The following is a 22,979-nucleotide window of genomic DNA, read 5'->3' on the forward strand; positions in this document are numbered from 1 at the left end:
ACAGGCCCATATCGTCCGGCTGACTGATAGTCAGTGGGCCCCTTAAGGGGGTTGAGACGAGATTGACAGTTTGTATCGAAAACATTTTTTTTTTTGATTGTTGGAGTTGAAACTTTGGAAGAAGACACTGTCACGTGTTTTCAACTGCTTTTAATAGAGCACAGAATCACATTAGCCAATATAAAATCCACGCGAACGAAGTCGTGGGCAACAGCTAGTGAGGAATAAATTTCTAAATGCCAGAGATATACAATATTAATATTCATTACAGCAAGCTCAAAAAATAGTCAGAACCCAGAGCTATCATAAATTTAATATATACCATCTCGTTTTCCTCGAGCCAAGTGTAGGTAATAAGAAAAGAAGAACAAAGTTCACAAAGAAACAGCGAGAGTAAATATTACAGGAACACTTTATGATATTGCAGCGAAAGTTCCCAAGAGACACCTATTTGCTACCCATAGCCGACGAACCGTCGTAAAACACACATTCTACTTTAGTTCCCAAGTTGATCTTATAAAGTAAGTACCTAAATATCAGACAGAAATTGAAACTTTTTAAAAGGCTTTAATTTTTAGTACCTATTCGCTATCCGCTCGCTATCTGGCTAACAATTAAAATCAAACCACGCAAAAACTGTAAAAAAATAAAATAGTGGCTGTAAAACATTACAAACGTAATCCAAACAATTGCTATTAAATACTCATACTTCAAAATCATTACTTAAAACTCCTTCTTACAAGCTAACGTTGTGAAATAACTACTCGCGTTAGGTGGTAAAGTAATTTTGCATCAAATTACTTGGCACTCTAGTGCATTAAAACCAACTGTGACCACACACTGATAAACAAACCGAGAACAAACCGAACCGAGCCTTTCAGAGTTGGTGTGGATAAAAAGTAGTGTCTTGTTTTTCTTAAGCTTTGAAAAATAACAAGCAGAGGTAACAAGTAAGTAAGTATAAGTTGTATAGTTGTACTTAACATTTAATCCTATTAAATTTTAATTTCACCAGAAACGTAAATTAACACGCTTAGGTAGGTATACAAGATTATGATAAAAATGTAAACAAATTCTACCTTTGCCTTCAATTCTGTCGGGAAGTCCATTCACAAAGAAATTTGACGTAGACATTTTTCTTTTAGATTTTCGCGTTTCGCAGGCACGGTATATCGAAGTAAAAACTCCAATTATTTTCTTCAATAACTTTGTTGCGTTCGTTTCACTACCTGGAATATCATCTTCCTACGAAAGAATATATGATTTGGGGATATTTTACCGCGAAAGAAGAAAGATTTGTCTCGCTATGATTTGGACCGTTTTGATTTGTCAAATAAACGAAAAAAATATCATTACAGGATCTTTAAATAAAAAAAATATTGTATTGTCCTTATGAAAGTAATATAGGTATGTATGTATTATTAAGATTAAATATCCGTTTTCCTTATCCATTCCGAGGCAATTAATCTTATTATTTTATAATTTTTATTTATGAATACTTAAAAAATATTCTCATTGCAGATTGCATTTGCATTGCATTGCATTGCATTTAGTTTCAAAAGGTTTATTTAACTGGATAATATTTATGATTTATATAATTTATACAGAGCAAACTGAAATAACAGCCAGCAAATATAGGTAGTAATAGTACCTCGTTGTTCAAAAGTCTCTGTATAAAACGTTAATAACTTTTCTGCGACGTAGTACGTACGAAAAGAGAACGTCGTAGTACTCGTAAACTAGGATTTAGGAATTCATGGCGGATAGGTCCATCGAGTGCTATGTATATTTTAGAGGCTGCAGCATCAGGAGCCGAGAGAAGAATTCGAATTTTAACATATACTTAATCGCGATTTGATATAAACTTTCAATGTAGGTATCTGACTCGCATCGTAAATTGGTGCGAGAGAGATGAAGTTAGAATAATGTCAATTCAATATAACGTATCTTTAAAATCTGAATACGCCGCCGAGTCGCGCGTCGCTATGTAATATTCAGACCGTAGAGTCGTTAGCCAACTTCGTATCAAACATTTTAGAACAGCCAGTATAAAGTGTGATCTTATATTTTACATAGTAGTAACGTATATTGAGGTCATACATGCTAGTCAAATACAGAGAGGAGTGAGACAGGGACACCCACTCTCTCCTACACTGTTCACTGCCGTACTACACAGCATAATGAAAAATCTAGTGGGAAAAAAAGGGCGTAAGCATAAACGGCAGACACCTCAGTTATCTTTGTTTTGCTGATGACATTGCAATCTTATCCAACAGCACACAGGAACTGCAAAATATGTTATCAAATTTGCACTCAATTAGCCATGAAATCGGACTGGAAATGAACTTGAGCAAAACTAAAATAATAACAAACGGAAAAGAACGACCAATACATATACAAGATGAGGCAATCGAGTACGTGAAGGACTATATCTACCTAGGAAAACAAATTTCATTTGAAAAGAACCGAAATGAGAAAGAAATAGATAGAAGAATCACTAAAACATGGTGTAAATTCTGGAATCTAAAATACATTCTAAAAAGCCCTATACCGATGCCACTGAAAAAAGAGTCATAGACTCCTGCTTACTACCATGTCTTAGCTATGGGTGCCAAACCTGGACATACACAAATGACATCAAACAAAAAACTAGAACCTGCCAGAGAGCACAGGAACGAAACATATACAAAAATAAAACGTCTAGATAAAATAAAAAGCTCAGAAATAAAAGAAAAAACCAAGATCGTAGATGCCCTGGAACACTGCATAGGCATGAAGTGGAAATGGGCAGGACACGTAGCTAGGCTACCTAGAACAAGGTGGACGAAGCGAACCACGCACTGGAAAGGGCCACCAGGCAAACGCAGACAAGGGCGACCACAAACTAGGTGGATAGAGGACATAACAAAGCACGTTCCGTGCAACTGGCACACCAAGGCTCAAGACAGAGAGAGTTGGCGCAAACTGGGAGAGGCCTTTACTCACGAGGAGGTCCGCTCATTCAAATAAAAATAAAACCAATAGTGTTTAGATATAAGTTAAGATTAATCAATATAATATTAGATTTAACCCTAGATTGTAAACAGATAATGAGTCGGAATAAAAGGCTTTTTTATTTTTTATTTTATTTTATTATTTATTTACATGCTAATCGGTGAAGTAGATGCCTTCTAGGGTATGTAAGTAATGACAATAGGGAATCCCAAGCACGCATTGTGGTAACTGATTACGATTTAGACGTAGACCTGAAACTTTCACGTACTTAGGTATTATTTGTACGTAAACATCATTGTCTATTTCGGTTTAGGTATGCCACGTATTTGTAATAGTATTTTAGAGACAATGGAGTTTAGTCAGTTACGTGAATAAGCAAGTAGGCGTTCAATCAGTTTTAATTTAGTTTTAGAACAATATCGAAAAGGTATTCCAAAAGGTTAACTGGTAGAAAATATCATTGCTAAACCCGACTGCCTAATGCCATTTAGTCGTCGCTGTGAGAAACACAAGATCTTTATCTTAATCAAGATCTTTATCGAGAGAGGCAACTGATGGCTAAACAGAGAGCTGTTTAGCCATCAGTCGCCTCTAGTCTCGTATAAATTAGGAATAAGCGTTTCCCTGCAAATGAGGATTAACTATCTAGTTACAGCGTAGCTGTATGGTGTCGAATAAACACACTATACGGCTAAGTGTGGCTGAGGGATAAGTGCGTCTGGCCTTCACGTTGGGGCATTGTTTACACATTGATTAGGTATAGTGTTTATTGCGAGTTAATACAATTGCAACTTGATACTTGTGTTTAGAGGCAAATGTATGAACTAAATACTAATCGATTTGGAAACAGGCACCGGTATGAAGACTATGAAGGCCAGTTGCACTTATCCCGCAGCCACACTTAGCCGTATTTACCTTTCCTACAGTTTAGTATTCAACTGTAAAACAGAGAAAAGTACGTTTGTATTTTTTAACTAAATAGCTCAGCACGCAATGTGTTGAGTATGAAGACATTCACAAGTTACTTTGCATACACACTATGACAATTTATTATATTTAGTTTTAACTGGAACAATGTATTGTAAAATATTAAAACTTAAATGGTAAACATACAGTCATTATACAACATACTTACCACTGTAAAAGTTTACTTTTAATTAGATTTTAAACTTGTCTGTTTTATTTATAATGCTTAGCCTTATTCCGCGAGGTGTATAGTTGGAAGTATATGTCGACTAAAGTTTTAAATATTGTACAATTAAGGCGGCAATTAGACTACCTAGCTATCATGATTCATGCACATAAACTAACAAAGTTCATATTAAAAATACACGCAATATGCTTTGCTATATCACTTCGATAAAGCCCAAAAGCGTGGAAACGAGTGGACGGGCGAGTTTGCCCGACCCAGTTCGTGTTCGCTCGATGCCGCGCCGCCCGCCCAGCCGAGAATAGACGCAGCACGTGCGTCCGCCGCGACACACGCGTCGCGCCGGGCCGCCACCGTCACCGCATCGGCGGCAAAAAACACCCAACAATAACATAAGCAACCGCGTTGTGATCTCTTGTGACTACCGACTATCAATGCAGTGTACCAAGCTTCTAAATGTCAGCAGCAAAGTTTAGCAAACTTTACTATAACCTAGAGAAATTTACGTGCCGCTATTGTAATCGTGCTCGTTATCACAGTGAAAGCTTACGTATAATAGATATATTTACTGTTATAAATAGAGCGTTGTATTTTAGCGTAGCGTTGTAGTGATCGCGATGGTATTAGCCTTTTGAACAAAATACTGTAACAAAGTGCCTTAAGCTGAACAGTTTGAGTTTGTGTATATGTAAAGTGTGAGGTGCGCAAGAGTGACTCACCGAAGATGCGCGGCCTAAGCTTGGTTTTTTGCGCGCTGCTGATGATTCTTCGGGAAGCAACGCCAGCAAGGAGATCAGAAAGATCCAACACGTAAGAAAGTGCACCACCAACTAATCTCTCTCAATTGTTTTGGATTTTTAAACTAGGTTGCGTATTTTAAAACGTCGAAGGTCGAGCCTAGAAATCTAATAAGAATAGACTTCCGCCAGATGGTTAATTTTGCGACTGCAATTTGCAGTGCACACCTCCGCTGATTCGTTTTACGAGAACTATCTTAGCAGTTGATAAACACTATATTGTGGAAAAAAACGAAATATGTACAAGAAAAAGTAAAACTGCAGCTTTCAATTGGTAAAAATAATAGGTACATAATTATGTCAGTGTCAGTCATTAATACCAAAGGGGATATAATAAGACGGAGTTATATCTATCTTTGATAATACATAATAAATACCTATGTCAGTGTTTTAAACAAATTAAATAGGTAGTGCATCTGGGTAAAATACCAAAAAATATATTTAAAACTCTATTTAGTTTCCTTTTCATAAATCCAAAAAACTGAACTGGAATGAAACAGATTTGACGACGAAACCACGTCGAATAATCATATTTGTGGACTGGGACACTATGGGACACATTTATGAGGACATATTCTTTTCTTGGCAAATAATCTTACAGAAACACTTTTTCTATTTTAGCAGATCATTATTTTTGCCCTATTAGACGCAAGCGAAGCCTAACTTAATTTTTTTCTGTTAGTAAATAAAAGGCTTATAAAATTAAATAGGTGCATAATAGATACAAACACTAACATGATTGTGAATAATAGTCATAAAAAAACCGGCCAAGTGCGAGTCGGACTCGCGTTCCAAGGGTTCCGTACATTACACAATTTAAACAATGTATTTTTTATGTGAAACGTGAGTGAAATGTCTTTAAAAAACCCGTAGGGGTCGGATCAAAAACTAAGTAATTAAGTCCTACTCACGCTTGACTGCAATTTCTAATAAGTTTTCCTGTAATCTGTAGGTAAAGATCTATTTTGTGTATTTTTTTCAAAATTGTAGACTAAGTAGTTTCGGAGATAAAGGGGGAATGGTCATTTTTTGCCTATTTTCTTGAATAATTTCTAAATTGTTTATCCTAAAAGTATAAAAAAATATATTTAAGATTCTCACAATGAGCTCTTTCATTTGATTACGAGATATAGTTTGAAAAACTTTATTTTTTAATTTTCTCATTTACCCCCAAAAGTGGCCCCCATGTTTAAAATTCATTTGTTTACGTTACATGTCCGTCTTTGGGTCACAAACTTACATATGTGTACCAAAATTCAATTTAATTGGTCCAGTAGCTTCGGAGAAAAAGTGACAAAGCCTGTTTACCGCTGTAGCAGTAACAGTGCAATTCTGCTGCAGTCGCAATCTGAATGTAACCTTAATTCGTAATTATATACCCATTTTTATGACTATTATTCACAATATATATGTCATATTATAATTCGCTGTGTAAAGTTCCAATGTAATCTTTTAAGTCAACGCACATTTCTTATTTGACCTTAATATTTATATTTGACTTTATTAGGTTATTGCTCTTAACCATAATCCGAATTAATTTATATTGGAATGCGCGAACGCTAGCATGCTACGTTTATACATTACAAAATAGGCTATGTAGGCACAAGAAGACTTTTCTACCGTAATGCTACGCTGCCGTAGAGCCAAGCTGCTTCCACTACGCACGTCAACAGCGCAGGCTGCGTATTTACGTAGCTAAGTGTTTCTAAATAATCAGTGTTATGACAGCACTTTATTAAAAAAGTTAATTGTCACGCAGATACGATGTGTCTGTAGCCAGACTCGGATGACACTCAGTTTAATGACACTTATCAAGTTATCACATGAGTATCGGCATCGCCATTTGACGAAAGTATTCTAATTTTAGTGGCCGTCCATGACGTCATTAATCCAATTTTTTTTGTATTCTACGCTAAATAAAAAAGGGAAACGTTAACGTCACTAATACTGGTGGGTACTGAATCAATAAAGTGGGCCCTGCTCGCGTCTCCTGAATCTTCGCTGGATATAAACATATAGGAAATATTTTAACGCTATTTGATGTGTATCAACCACAGCTATGCTCCTTCGTTTGATTTTTTAATATTTTTTTTTATTATTATAATAAGAGTTAGTTGCTTGTTTTTTTCGCTCCTAGCTCTTACAATAATCAAACATTGAAAAAATACAAACGAAGGGGCATATATATACATCAGATTGTCTAAAAATATTTTCCAAAATATCAATATCCAGAAAGGAAAATGGGGACTACGTTTGCATCGAGAAGCCATCCTCCACTATCCTCTTAACAAAAACAAATTAAAGAATTTATACAGAGGGCGTCAACAGTTATACAGAGGAGTAGGCATACTTATTTTTCTTTTGGGGCTTTTACTTTCATTGCCCAATAATACGCTCATTTTCTTTTCAGAGTTAAAGCGTGGGCTGACCGACTTGGCGAAGAAATATGGGAACTAAATGAAGCCTTGACAAAAGCACAACAAATAAAAGCCGTGAGTGTTTAATTGACCATTATACCTTAATCAAAATAAGAACAAAAATAGAAAATCTGCTTATGCCCAAAGTTTTTCCACCTTGAGGCCAATTCGAAAATACACTGACATCAAAATGATATACAAATGATTTCATTAAGTTATCGTGCGTCTCGCTCGCGGCAATAAATGTACGGACAAGTACGAGCGATAATGATATAATTTTGATGTCAGTGTAGGTACGTACGAATCAGCCTGCTTATATAGGTTATGACTGTATGAGTATGAGTCGGTCAGTTTAGGAGTGTCAGGACACACGCATTTGTATAGACATATATTAGATTAGAGTATAATACAAAACTTTGTTACAGGAATACCAGAAGATGAACGCGAGCGTAAGAAGAAAAGATGGTATGTCAATATTAGAATCATCACTAACATCTGTCAGAATGATGCTAACGAAGAAAATCAACGCAGTTAAGGTAAGGGTGATTTTCAAAATAAATGTATGTACCTACGTAACACGATGGAATATTCACATGTTTAAATTTGTAATAAAGACGTCATTGAAAAAACCGGACAAGTGCGAGTCGAACTCGCCCACCGAGGGTTCCGTACCTTTTAGTATTTGTTGTTATAGCGGCAGCAGGAATACATAATCTGTGAAGATTTCATGAGATACAGCCTGGTGACAGATAGACAGACAGACAGATAGACAGACAGACAGGCAGACGGACAGAGGAGTCTTAGTAATAGGGTCTCGTTTTTACCCTTTGGGTACGGAACCCTAAGTCACTTTACACTAACGTTTGAATTTTTATTTACAGTGGAGTGTTGCGAGGACATACTTATGCTATGCATTTTATATGAGAGGAAAATTACAATATTTTCGTAATTTTTTTTAATACTTAAGGCAATGTTTTACTGTAAAAGTGTTAAATTCCGGTTAGTATTTGAGTGACACCATATGCAAGAGTGTTTAAAATGATTGTATGTGCAATTTTTTTTAATGTTGAAGACATTTCATTATTGTGGAAAGTACACTTTTTTTTCAAATTCACTGGTAATCATCCAATACTTCTGGAGCAATATTAAAATTAAAAAGATGTTATGACATCAATGGATAAAACTATCATAGTCAAAGATTCCGGTAATGCGACAAAATATGAGTTTTATGGCGAAAGACAAAAACGACTCAACGATATGCGTTTTGTTTTGATATTTCATTTTTTAAACCATTTAAAAAGTTGGAGGTGACATAAGGTTAGGTGGGATAAGAGAAACAATGGGGCAAGAGAAGCACTTGTAGGTAAAACAAACACTTAGACATAAACAGTTAAAATAAACAGTTAGAGATATTTAAAACAAAATTAAATGATACTTAATACTAAAAATAAAACTAAAGCATAAATAAAATTAACTTTCTTCTCTTCATACGGTTTCTCTTACCCGAGCAATATAAACTATTTTTCTCCTACCCCACCTGACTTTACTTCTTTTTTTAGGGTTCCGTAGTCAACTAGGAAGGAACCCTTATAGTTTTTCCGTGTCCGTCTGTTTATTTATATCTCCCCCTACACCACCAACCAGTCCGAAATAAAATAAACTATTATTCATATTGCATAATATAATACTTAAATTTGATTTCAGTGTATCCACGCGACGGCTATCGAGTTAGCGAAAAAATTTAAGGAGGAATACAACGGGACGGACAAAGATGAGTTTGAGTACTGCTGCGCTAAATATTCAGTCTTTAAGGAACTGAATGAATTTGGAAATGATACGGTAGAGATTCCGACTGAAGAAGACCCGGAAAATATACCAAAATTTACTATTGCAATGAAACATTTTTATGAAAATGTAACTGTAGACCGTGATTCTCACTTTTACAACATACGAGTAAATACTGACAAAAGCTGCGTCCATGTTCCTACAAATATATTTTTCCGAGGTAAATTTTATTGCGAATTTAAGTTTTATATAACAAATTATATTATTTCGCGTTAATAATCAATCTGGTTCTGTTACAGAGGAAGAACCAAGAAAAGCCATACTTTGGACAAAGGATCTCAATGACATATTTACTAAAAATTACAATGCCGACCCGTCTTTGACGTGGCAATATTTTGGCAGTTCCCATGGTGTCCTGCGCTTTTTCCCCGCGATGCGCTGGAACCAGAAGGATACTGACATCTATGACTGCCGCGTGCAGTCGTGGTACATCGAGGCCGCCACCTGCTCCAAAGACATGATCATTCTTTTTGACGTCTCGGGTTCTATGACCGGATTCAAGAACTATGTAGCAAGAACAACTTTGAAGTCATTGTTGGATACCTTGTCTAACAATGACTATGTTAACGTGTATTATTTCAAAAATGTAACTGGTCAAGTGATGAATTGTTCTCAAGTCAGTTCAAATTCATCACAAGAGTTCTCAGTAGTTCAGGCTACAAAGGAAAACATAGGAACAATATTAGAAATCCTAACACCGACGGAGGACGGTAAAAAACATAAGATAGAATTGGACGGCTACGCCAATCTTACTGAAGCTTATATAAAAGCTTTTACCACGTTGAGGGCCGTAAGTAGCATTGCATTTTAATAATTTAGAGACTACCACCAGAAGAAAATGCCACTCTTCCTTATTCTGCACCACTTCACCGCATTTGGTGGTTTCGTGTGTGGTCACATCTCTTAGATCATCATCACTCCAGCAACATCTGAAGCAGGCTGTTTTTACCTCCTTGTTTTTTGTACGAATTGGTCCCTGAATTCACGTTTGTTGTTAGATTTTCATCTCCACCAATATGTTCATGATATCTTCCGTCTTAGACAGTATCCGAGGCTGAAGATACCTACTGAGTTTTTACTTTATCAAACTTTCGTTTGATGGTTTAAATAAATGTACCTTTCAATTACAGAGAAGAAAAGAAACCAATTGCAATGTGGCGAGTATTGGAGGATGTAACCAAATGATCATGTTGATCACAGATTACGTTTCAGGAAACTTTTCTGATATTTTTGAACAATACAATAGAGAGGCGGTTAATGGCAAAACGTACACACCTGTTAGAGTATTCACGTATCTCATTGGAAAAGAAGTGTCCAACGTCGATGAAATAAAATCAATGGCTTGTAATAATAGAGGTAATAAGCTAGGGTAAATTACAATGCTCACTTTAAAATCAGGAAGTTATTCATCAAGACTTCCAACAAGAGTTTTCAATGGTATTTGACATGACATTTCCACCCGGTAACTGATATATGTATGCTTCTGGCAGGTACTTTCGACCACATTCACTCAGTGGAAGAAGTCCAGCAACAAGTGCTAAAGTACATCAACGTGATCGCTAAACCAATGATATTGAACGGTACAAAACCTCCTCCTACCTGGACTCATGCCAGTATGGACAAGACGGTCAGTTTATATCGCAATAAATTTAAAGTAAAATTTTTCAACCGACTTCCTTCACTTTTAAGGGTTTTCAGAGTGGTTTTTCCGTGAAACCACTCATATTTTGGGTATATTGTTCGTATTTTTAAAGTGCTGTATTGTTCCACCTAGGGGCATATGAATAAAACTAGCCCAGGTACTGATTTCGGGTGTCTATTCCCTCCTAATTCCCTGGAATATGGTGATTGGAATTCGGTTATTAAACTTATTGCCTATTATTAACTTTTTTATGTAGCCTTTTGTATGAGATTATAAACTGGTACTGTTATTTATTCAGGAGGTCGATGAATGATACAATCTAGTTTATAACCAATGGCCTTTGAAGTTCTTTGTCGGGTTCATTATCTGACAGAAGGTGTAAGTATCACTAATTTAGTTGAGTTTAACTCTATTTGTGATTCTGTATGTACCTACCCATAAAGAGGTTTAGATTAGTCAAGAAAAGCATCCGAGATTGAAACAAGTTTTGACTATTATCTTATCAAACAGAATCACTTATAGTTTTCAACTCAACCTTTTCAGAAATGATCCTCTACCGGTTATGTTTTTCTAACAAATGATATGGCAGTGAACTATTTTGTCCCACATAACATAACATTTTCCAAAAAAGGAATACTATCCCGTCCTATTGTGTCGACCCAATTTTTCGTTCCTGTGACGTTAAATGTAGGTACCAGATATTAGTCTATTATGTAGTGAATGGATGAAAACATACCTAATTAGTCTTGTCCTTATTAACATTATTTGTATTTTACTTCATTCCGTCACTTCTGTCCGTTAACTTTATATAAATGTAAAATACAAAGGTGAAGTAATTTTTGGCCGTTATCAATATTGATTAAAATTGACCATTCAATCATTAAGTCAGCAAACAAATATTTTGTCCTCAATAAATACCTACTTAAAAACTGTTTTTCGTTATTCTTATCCCAAATTATTTAAACAGCAGCAAATTAATGTGTCTTAAAAACCAACTGGGTAGCAAAATTTTTATGTTATTAGAAAGATTTCACTTCCAATAATACCAGCAGAGAAATCTAGCTTATTGGAAGTAATAATTGTCAAATGACACATTAAATATTGAATTAAACTTTTTTTGCTGACCTACATTTGATATTTGACCGATACTTTAAGCGTTTACTATACATAATTATCTGTCGATCAGGCGATCAGACCAATCATTATCTTATATTAAAGCATACAGATTCGATCGACATTACATAGTTAGACAATTTATTTCGTCCTGCGGTATTAACATTCCCTTAGCGTGAACCCTCCCCCGTTCATTTCAATGGATTCAGAACTAAAGTTAATTTTACGTTTACAGAGAACAAAGGATTGGGATGTGAGCCCTGATGTCGCAAGTGTAAGTTTATTTTAGTTTAGTTCTATTTTTTCTTCATATCGCGATTAATTGGTGTCCAACGCCTCCAATGATCGACCTTTTGTCGATACCCGACGCATGGCCCTAGCTTGGCCTAAGTACCGACACAGAAGACAGAATGTAACACACGTGTCTACACGATGGGAAACCATACTGGCCCACTAAGATGGGCTAGCGTGTGGAGAGCGCAGTGGTGTGGTGTCGGATGACTTATGGCGCGGCGGGATGGCGATGGGATGGCCACGGTGTCGGTTTTTCGTCCGTACATCAAAGAAAACGAATATTTAGATCACAACTGAATATCGCCATCGTGTACTACTGGCGTTTCAACTATCGCATGGCCATCTCGGTCCAGCGCTGGGCCATCGTGTAGAGGAAACATTAGATTTTTAAAAACCGGCCAAGTGCGGGTCAGACTTGCACACGAAGGGTTCCGTAGCATTACGCAAAAAACGGCAAAAAAATTACGTTTGTTGTATGGGAGCCCCCCTTAAATATTTATATTATTCTGTTTTAGTATGTATTGTCATAGCGGCAACAGAAATACATGATCTGTGAAAATTTCATCTGTCTAGCTATTACGGTTCATGAGATAAAGCCTGGCGACAAACAGACGGACAGATAGACGGACAGACAGACGAACAGTGGAGTCTTAGTAATAGGGTCCCGTTTTTACCCTTTGGGTACGGAACCCTAAAAAATAAAACCATTAAATTAAACCATTGTTTCGTTGTAATGAAACAATTTCCTGTATTTATTTTCATATTTTATCAGACTACCATGTGAAAGAAATATTTATTTCGCAAGGTTTATTTATTATCTTACTGCCCATTGGGGATACAAAAAAAAACCATTAAATTCCGTTGATCGGCAAAAAAACAGACATAACGTTTAATCAAAATGTTTGTTTAATTACAGCCGGACGAGGATAAACTGGTGACTTCTGTGGCGATCCCTGCATTTATCGAAGGCGACGTTAACGCCACACTGCTCGGAGTGGCTGGCACTGACGTTCCCATCGACAGTATCGCTAAACTGGCAAAACCACATCAGGTAAACCTACAGAAATGATAGTACTGACAGAAGCACCTTGTTGCATTACAGGGCTCGGAAACCATTTTACTTTTTAAAACCGTTTTCGTTCATTTACCCTGGAACGAAATGAAATTTCGTTTCCGTTTACGATTACCGGTTAAAGAACTACTTTATAAATTGTATTGAAATGGTTTTTTTTCAGCTTGGCGTCAACGGTTACTCGTTTATAGTTAGTAATAACGGATATTTACTACTTCATCCACTTCTTATAACCTCGGTAAGTTTCTGACGATTCTCATCATATTTTCTCATTTTCAAGTAAACATTTATAATATTTTAACTTCCAAAGAGATAAGACGTACATTATATTAGGTAGATTTTGATAGAATAATAACTTAATAATAGAGCCCTCGAACTAACAAACTTTCTAGGAGAAACAGTTTCTTCCATCAGACTGATCAAATCTCCCATAACAGTTTTTTGCTTAAATTTCTCAGTACACAACATGTAATTTCAGATCAATGGAGAACTCCAAGTGAACTACAACAGTGTCGACTTTGTGGAAGTGGAGCAAGTGGACGATGGGAAGGATGCTCGCGAACTGGGCGACAAAATCCAGTGGCTGCGACAGAACCTCACCGAGGCCAAGCGTGGAAACATGACCGAAGTTGAGGTGTTGTTCCACTACGATGACATGAGGTTTGAACTGTTTTTACCATCGTTGCGTCTGACACGGTTCTTTTTAGGGTTCCCTATCCAAAGGGTAAAAACGGGACCGAACGGTATTACTAAGACTCCGCTGTCCGTCCGTCTGTCTGTCTGTCTGTCTATCTGTCCGTCTGTCACCAGGCTGTATTTCATGAACCGTGATAGCTAGATAGTTGAAATTTTCACAGATGATGTATTTCTGTTGACGTTATAACAACAAATACTAAAAACGGAATAAAATAAATATTTAAGTGGGGCTCCCATACAACAAACGCCATTTTTTGCGTAATAGTACGGAACCCTTCGTGCGCGAGTCCGACTCGCATTTGGCCGGTTTTTTAACACACTCAGTGCTGATGCTGAGTATGTAGTGTGAGCTGGGAACTGGCAAAGCGCGTGTAAGGCGAGTTATTGCTATATTTTGTAGACAAGGTACACCGTCTGTGTGACTAGGTTAAGTTTGCTGAAACATTTTATGCCTTTTTACAAACTTTTATTTAGTTTCACCTGTCCCGATGTCAATGGGTCTGTAATCAAATCTTGCAAGTTAAATTTGACCCAATTCCCGGTTTCCGAGGAAGCTTAAAATTTGCATACATAATTATGTAAGTCGGGTGGCAATGCAATATTATGGTACCATCGAGCTGATCTGATGATGGAGACTAAGATGTTTGTCTGTGGAAAGAAAAGTACACTCAGTGATAAAAACTTGTACTATTTTTTTTTAACTTATTTCTGAATGATTGTATCATCATTAGGTATGTAAATCCTCCAAAATTTCAAAAAAATATATACATTTAACATAAAACTAGTAATAATTCAATGAAAACTAATTTAAAAAGAACAGACTTTATATAATTTAAAAGTAATTTATTCCAAAGCAACAATAGAAATATATGTCATATGATTTACCGTATTTTACTAACTACATAATTTTCCTATTACCATTTAGTCACAATAAGTTGAATGATATTTCAGGAGAATAGCACGCGTCAAACATGACTATTTCTTCAACGAACTGGAGGGCACACCATTCTCAATGGGCATCTCCCTTCCAGAGGGTTACGGAGACACGGAGCTTATCCTGAAAGATAACCCTCTTGAAGCCACACAAGGACAAGACCTCATAGGAATCAATGTCACCCAATTCTTCAATTACAGCTACAGAATACATCCTGATTGGTAAAAGACATTTAAAAAACTATTTTTAATACAGTTCCTCAAAAAGTGGTACTTTTTGTGGCTGCGTAGCGTGTGAGAAGCTCAATTTCTCGAACTAGTGCTTTTTACTTTTTAGTTCCAAACTATACTTTCGAAACGCAGTTAAAATTGAATTTAGCGCGGAGCAGGTACCAGGGCCTCATGAGTTATGAGGAGGTGTCGTTGACCAACCCGCGCCGGGCCCGCGGCGGCCGCGGCCGGGGCGCGCACGAGTATGACGGTATCGCGGGCTGCGGCAGCTCGCGTATCTTAGCTGTATAGGTACTTTTGGTTTTGGTTTGGTTTGGTGGTATGATTCTACTAATGATATATTAATTTATTATTTTTTCGCAATTGTATTAAAAAACGTCGTTTACAACACGTGTGAAATGTCTTTTTACACTAGTTGTAAAATGTACTAATCTAAACTACGGTTCTTTTCATCTACTTAAAACAATAGAGACCATGAGCTCTTTACCCTGAGTACCCAGACACACCTTTTTGCACGAGTAAAATTATAAGTTATTCGCAAACATCATAAGCACTAGTGAGCCAACCGAGCACTTACGAAAATACGTACAAATAGCGAACGGTTGTAAAGCATATTGCATTATACCTTTCGGACAGTAACACGAGGCTTATAAATGATTTTGGTCCTGTGAACACGACACGAATTCTGGTTTTGGTAACCACACGGATCGTGTTCGGAAACATGCATTGCACAATTTCATGTAACTAAACCGCACAATTATTCATATACTTACTGCTCAATCATATAATCATAATCGAGAAAATGTAGAGCAGATGTAACTGCGTATAGTCGCTTGCCTATGTTAAATTTATTATACTAACATAAACAGTTTGTTTCAGGGTTTACTGCAAATATCATTATTTGGAGGGGCATGAATCAGAAACCCCTGAAATAGAAATATGGAAGTTCTTAGTAAGGATTTCAAAGAACGATCTTAACATTTCAAAAACCCAGTATAAGATTGAATCGCAAGCTTTCTCAGTTGACTGTAAGTAAATCAATGCTTAATGTGTATCAATGTGATCCATGTTTTTGTATCTACCATCGTGATCGCTTTTTTGCGAATAACATTTCGAAAAAAAATCAACGACCGAAAACTTATGTTAAATCATGTTGCCCGTTCGCGAGTCATGTTCGTACCAGTTACATTTTTAAACTACAACTCATGCTCGATCTTTCCAGCGCACTGTGGAGACAAGAGAGAAATACTCGATAAAGATGATTATTATTGTAACGAAGATTTAGTAAAGCAGTTAGTATTTGACGCGAAGCTATCGGCTCCATACTTTAAAGACTGGAAAGACCACAGAGAACGCGAAGCTTGGCTAGCAGAAAAATACAATGTCAGCGTGCGATTCATTATGACTTCCAGTGGTCTTACAAGGTGGCATTATCTGAACGATGACGACAAGAATGAAGTCGTAAATGAGCAAGGCGAGAGGAGCAAAACATATGATGGGAAGTAAGTAGATACATACCAATAATTGTTTACTTGTAAAATCGTTTATACCTAAGATAAATATTAGTTTTTTTTATTTGTCTTATCAAATAACTAAGACCACGTAAAGAAAGTTGATTTTTAAGGGCGTTAAATACTTATTTTTAGTCACACAAAACGTGATAGGTACCTATTGACAATCGTTAGGCACAATTTAAATCACATTTTCTTGTTTCAGTATCTTTGGAGATGATTACCGCACCGGAATAGAAACGACGCCATATAAAGCGGCGGTACTCCAGCGCAACCAGACTAAACTCTACAACCGGGAGTCCCTTGTCGTGGCGACTCATTTACCAATACTAGACCAGTCTATAAAGGACCGGCCTTCTGTCAAGAATGACGACGGCGACATTACGATCACCGCCAGCTACGCGATTTTCTATAAAGACAAAGGAATTGACACTCCTGCTTCCGTTGTGGGCTTCCAGTTCTCTTATAAACATTTTTGGCATAGCTTTTCAGAGATTACCAAATCGGTGGGTGGTAAGGTGAGTTACTTGTGCATATATAAATAAGGAAAAATCCTTTCTAACCCCATTTACGCATCACATTATTCAAGATGATATCGGATTTTGAAGAAAGTTTTTATATTTATCTACAAAAAAAAAGTTTGTAAGCTAGGTAGTTTATACATTAAACTTATCTACTTAACCATTAACCGCATACGCCGCCTTATGCCAGTTATAAATAGCACAAAAACGTAAAAACATAATTTCAATAGCTGAGGGGCGTTTACTTATATTGTTATTGAATTATGGATAAGCTTCGTGAGCCGTGGTGATGTGTTGACTACGTAAAGATTCAAATAAAAACGTATATACTTTTTTCATTTCCAGAGTTTATCATGCGACGGGATCGACCATGATTGCTACGTCATAGATAGTTCAGGCTACGTGGTGCTATCGAATAATTCGGATGAAGTTGGCCAGTTCTTTGGCGAAATCCATCCTTTGGTGCTGCAGTCGTTCATCGATAAACAAATTTTCGAGCACGTTGAAGTATTCAACTATCAAGCGTTGTGTCCAAACTCAATACTTCCCAAACCTAGCAGCTCATGGAGTCTTATAACGGTAGGATGATTAGGTTACCATCAGCAAATATTAATATTTATAAATATACTTTTACATTTAATATTGTACGTCGACTTGGATTAGATACCTGCGTTTTAAAAGAATTATTATTTTTATAAACAATTTATATAATACAGTAGCGGAATAAACCTATCATAACATAATTTCATTATTTCTGATGTTATTTCGAATATTTATGAAAATACTTTGTATTATGCAAACATTTATTATATCATCATTACCATATTCATAATAATCACTGTATACGTCCGTTACAATTTACAATGCAAATCTGAAAAATATTTGCCGCTTCTGTATGTATAAAATTAAGTTCCTGTGTTCCCTAGTGTTCATTAATCAAACTATAAATATAGATGTAACAGTCTGGCTAATATCAATTCTATTATTCCAGCCATTCACTTTACTGAAATGGATATTAACCGAATTTTTAATATTATTGAGTGACATTTATAACTGGAATCAATATGCCTACGGAATGCCCGAGGATTGTAAGTATAGAAACAAAAATGTACATTGTTACAAAACCAAATATTCTAGTGTCTAACCTAATTGTATTATTTTTTAGTTGCACAAACCACGACACCTCTTCCAGAAACCATGAATAATGAGAGCGTTCAAGGTGTAGACGAAGATGAAACAACATTTTCTTGCGATCATCGCATCAGACTGTACATAATGAACCAAACGCATTTTTTGAAGACTGCTGAAGATCACCCAGTTACATACGAGGAGAACCGAGGGGAGTGTAACCCTCCTTATTGGGCTTCCTACGTTCGGTATACCAATTTGATGATAGTGGTGGTGGAGAAGATGGGACTTTTCGAGTTTAATGCGAATTGCGAAAAGCCGCCGACGACAAAACCTGTGCCCACGAACAACTCGATATACAGTCGGGAGCCGTGCCATAAGTTAGAATTGGGCAAGCTTCCGCGGCGCCGGTTGGAAGGCTGCTTTACTTATCACGAGAAGGTGAAGTATTGAAAAATCAATAATTTTTAAACTTGCCGGCCATTGGAGGGCTAATTAGAAAATTTCAAAAAGTTTTATAAACTGTCGTCAGACATATACATTTTGAAGTTACACTAAGAACACTACTACAATCCATAAGACCAAAGGTACGTGTGTTCCAAATGGTCGCAAGTTCGAGTCTCGCCCGGATCATTGAATTTTTTTATTTTTCCTTTATTTAAGAACAATGCATATTTCATATAAATTCCTACAAAACAATATAATTACTTAAATTAGGTACAGAAACCATTAGTTCCTTCAGTTTGATTTTGACTAAAGATTTTGCTTCATCTAGAATAGGCCTCGTATTCACAACCAACAAATAATGTAGCTCAAGATCATGTGATTTCTTCCTACTGCCACATTATGGATTAAGGGGCTCCTCGCGGTTTTCATCGATTTTTGAAGAGTTATCAGCCGTAACTCCTACATTTTTACTACAGATAGAATGACAAGACAAGCGGCTATCGTTTCTTCAATCTTTTATCTCCTTTTTGTCTGCTGGATTTTGAAAGAAATGAATACTTATTTTTTATGATTTTTTAATATTGTCAGGTTTTTTTTTAAATGTATTGTTAACTTCATGTTTTTGCTAGAGGTTTTTTAATAATATGCTAAGTATCCTATTGTAATTCACAGTATTTCATTGCATTATTCATCACATATTTGTATAAAATGACTTGTAAAATATGCAATCTACAAACTAACCTATATTGTTTACTCTATACAAGCTCATACAAAAACACTCAACGGTGATATATTATTGGCCGGTATTGTAACACATTATTATTTATTTAAGCTTTGTTTCTCGCACATCTATTATAAAATTGACTTTTTTTTTGTTATGTTTTTATGATGTGTGATCCCTTGAGGGTAAAAGCCTCCTCCATCTTTTTCCATTTTTCTTTGTCTGTAGCATTGTTCTCCCAAGTATTTCCTGCAATTGCTATGATGTCATCGACCCATCTTTTTCTTTGTTTTCCTGAGTTACGTTTGCCCAGTGGGCCTTTCCATTTGGTTGTTTGTATGGTCCATCTCTTGTCCTTGTATCTAGCCAAATGTCCAGCCCATCTCCATTTTTGTCTTAAACTAAACTGTAGTGCGTCTGTCAGTTTTGTTCTCATCCGGATATCTATGTTTTTTACTTTGTTTATTCTTCTTAGTTTCAATAGGCTTCTTTCCATTGCATGTTGGCATGATAAAATTTTTTCTTTAACTTTCTCGGTGAAGACCCATGTCTGGCATCCGTAGGTTAAACTGGGGAGAATGCAGGAATCCATAACTATTTTCTTTATTTTTAAACTATAGTTTCCTTTTAGGATTTCTTTATGTGACCAGTATTTTCTCCAAGCTATGTTTATCCTTCTTTCCACCTCGTTTATGTTGCTATTGGGGTCAAAGGAAATCATTTTACCTAGGTATACATAGTTATCCACGTATTCTATTTGTTTTCCTTCTACAGTTATACTTTTTTTGTGACTGTTCGTCATAACTTTGGTTTTAGACGCGTTCATGTGTAGGCCCACTTTTTGGCTCTCTGAATTTAGCCTCTTTAACATTGTCTCCAGACCTTTGGCAGTGTCACTGAATAAAACTATATCATCCGCAAACCTCAAATGTGTTAGTTTTTTATTTGATATCCATATGCCTTCCTTTTCCCATTGAAGTTTTTGAAAGATTTCTTCCAACACCGCTATAAAAAGTTTTGGAGAGAGGGGGTCTCCTTGTCTCACACCTTTTCCGACTTTGAATTTCTCTCCTAGCCTTTCCAGTCTCACCCTGCTGACGCTGTTGGAGTAGATGTTCTTTATGATGTTGATGTATTTTTCATTAATTTTGTTCTTATTTAATGTGTTCCATATTGATGCGTGTATTAAGCTGTCAAATGCTTTTGAGTAGTCCACAAATGCCACATACAGTGGTCTTCGGAATTCTTTGAATTTTTCTACAACTTGTTCGATGGCATGTATGTGGTCGATTGTTGAGTATTGTGGCCGGAAGCCGGCTTGTTCGATCGGCTGGTTTTTGTCAATTTCTGGTGCTATTCTGCTTAGTAATATTGATGAGAAGAGCTTGTAGATTGAGGAAAGTAGGCTGATTGGCCTGTAATTGCTGATGTCCAGCGGGTCTCCTTTTTTGTAAAGCAATATGATGTTGGATTGGCACCATTGTGTCGGAACTAATTCCTCTACCAATACTCTGTTGAAAATGTTGACAAGGTGTTCGGCTAATATAGGCGCACCGATTTTTAAGGCATCATTTGTGATTTGGTCCGGGCCTGGGCACTTTTCAGGTTTTAATCTTTTGATATGCACCATTACTTCCTTTGAGTCTATTGGGTTTACTGTTGATGTTCGTGCCATTACTTGTAGAGCAGGGTTATTTTGTTCATATTGTATTGTATCTGTAGGCTGTTTATATAGGTCGGAGTAGAAAGCTGTTGCATGTTTTATTATATAATTTCTATCTCTTGATTCACCTTTTTTATCATTTAAACCCTGTATCCAGTTCTTATGTGTTGAGAGGTCTTTATATGCTCTCTTGGTGCTACGGAATTTTGTCATATTTTTTTCGACTACTGTTTTTCTGTAGACCTCGTAATCGTCTCTGAGTGCTCTACTTGTTTTTTTTTAATAGTTCTCCAAGTTCATTCTTCATTTCTCTTGACTTATTTTTTGTAGCTAGCAGCTCTGTCCGCCTCTCAATTAACTTGAATGTTTGTTCGCTGATAATTTTATAATTATTACTTTTATCAGGCATTTTGGCTATGTTCATGCTTTTTATTATTATTTCTTCTAATGTGTTGCTGATGATTTGAACATTTTCCCTGTTTTCAGTTGTTTCACTCAGAGTTTTGTAACACATAAGTTATGTAAAAACCAGAAAACCAGTATTTTGGCCTAAAATTGTTAAACTTTGATGCCAAATATCTCGAAGACAATGAACTTTGAAGTAAATATGGGATACTATATTGCTTAAAGCCGTTGCTGTTAATTAACTTAATAATGCACGCGGGCCGGTGCGTAATAACAAGGGGAAAAGATGCCTTTGTAGTTAGTATCTTTATATGTGTGATACCTCGTCCCCCTCGAAAAACAGCAGAATTTTTTGTTAGGAAAGATGTAGCGATGCGAATTCCATTACTAATTCCTTCGAGACTTAAACGCTCAATTCTTATTTTAATTTTTTACAGGAAGCAAACGCATCAACTTGCAGTATGGCCGCCTTGGATTTGGCCGCGCCGAGATTCGTAGCTCTCGCAACGTTGCTGACTGCCCTCGTGCCCATGATGATTTGCTAATAGTCAATTTGTTTGAGATTTGCACCTTTGTTACTAGCGCAAATAAATGTTGTTGCATTATCATTCCGTATTCATTACCTTCTAATCTTACTGTTCGTAATTAAAGTATTAACAACCTAAAATGTACTTTGGTGTATTGTCATCGGTCACTTCTCAAGTAACTAAGTACAAGTGCGAATAAAGGAGTAGATTTGTTAATATTTCTGCAATGAATTACAAATAACAAGAGCGACCAAAACGGCGCGGAGCGGGTAAATGTTATACATATTAAAACAATACACTTTTTGATATATACAAGTACCTACTTTATATTCTTTTATAACAGGGTCTTACGTCCTTGCAAAATGTCATCTATTAATTACTCAACAATAAGCCTTTTCAAATCTATTACAAGTAGGAAATAGTAAGGGCAAATAAATACCTAGAGATTAATTTAAAAATATAATTGATATTATGTATTTAAAATGGCCTACAATTTACCCTGTTTGTCACCTTTGGTTATAAGTAATCCGAATATTTTAATATTACTGTCTCAGGATATATGAACTATGCCCATGGTTATGGGCCACATTAGTTACTTACTGATGTAACAAATTGTTTGAACACACGAGCCCACAAAAGTTTAATATTATGCCACTTGCACTGTTATCGCTTTTCAAGGTTCGAAATTGGAAAAAAAAATAGCCTTAGGTAGCCATAGTTATTGGGGAATTATCCCACCCTTGAAGTTTGTTTCGCTTCGTAAAAATCGATTGTAAACAATACTGCAGTGACTAGGTATATCCCGACTAAAATATTTAGAACAGCAGTAGTGCTAAAATGATCTATCTGTTGGCAGGCGTCACATGCAAAAT

General features: G+C 36.2%; 1 protein-coding gene across 1 annotated transcript; it reads left to right on the forward strand.

The window, feature by feature from the left end:
- The first annotated feature begins 4,369 nt into the window (after positions 1 to 4,369).
- On the forward strand, positions 4,370 to 22,188 carry LOC134755747 (voltage-dependent calcium channel subunit alpha-2/delta-3-like). The gene is made up of 19 exons (XM_063692305.1): positions 4,370 to 4,954; positions 7,352 to 7,433; positions 7,784 to 7,894; positions 9,063 to 9,363; positions 9,443 to 9,993; positions 10,334 to 10,559; positions 10,694 to 10,830; positions 12,194 to 12,232; positions 13,169 to 13,303; positions 13,488 to 13,562; positions 13,803 to 13,984; positions 14,972 to 15,175; positions 16,064 to 16,212; positions 16,407 to 16,686; positions 16,901 to 17,213; positions 17,562 to 17,795; positions 18,208 to 18,304; positions 18,382 to 18,785; positions 22,018 to 22,188. Exons 1-19 carry the CDS (start codon positions 4,869 to 4,871, stop codon positions 22,123 to 22,125), a joined length of 3,714 nt encoding a protein of 1,237 aa, XP_063548375.1. The 5' UTR covers positions 4,370 to 4,868; the 3' UTR covers positions 22,126 to 22,188.
- Positions 22,189 to 22,979: the final 791 nt, after the last annotated feature.

Source organism: Cydia strobilella, chromosome 3, assembly GCF_947568885.1.
Source record: "Cydia strobilella chromosome 3, ilCydStro3.1, whole genome shotgun sequence".
Taxonomy (NCBI): Eukaryota; Metazoa; Arthropoda; class Insecta; order Lepidoptera; family Tortricidae; genus Cydia; species Cydia strobilella.

Coding starts and splice junctions, on each gene's coding strand:
- LOC134755747 (XM_063692305.1), top strand. CDS start 4,869: ATGCGCGGCCTAAGCTTGGTTTTTTGCGCGCTGCTGATGATTCTTCGG. Junction 9,994..10,333: donor CTTTTACCACGTTGAGGGCC/GTAAGTAGCATT, acceptor TTTCAATTACAG/AGAAGAAAAGAAACCAATTG. Junction 16,213..16,406: donor GCAAGCTTTCTCAGTTGACT/GTAAGTAAATCA, acceptor CGATCTTTCCAG/CGCACTGTGGAGACAAGAGA.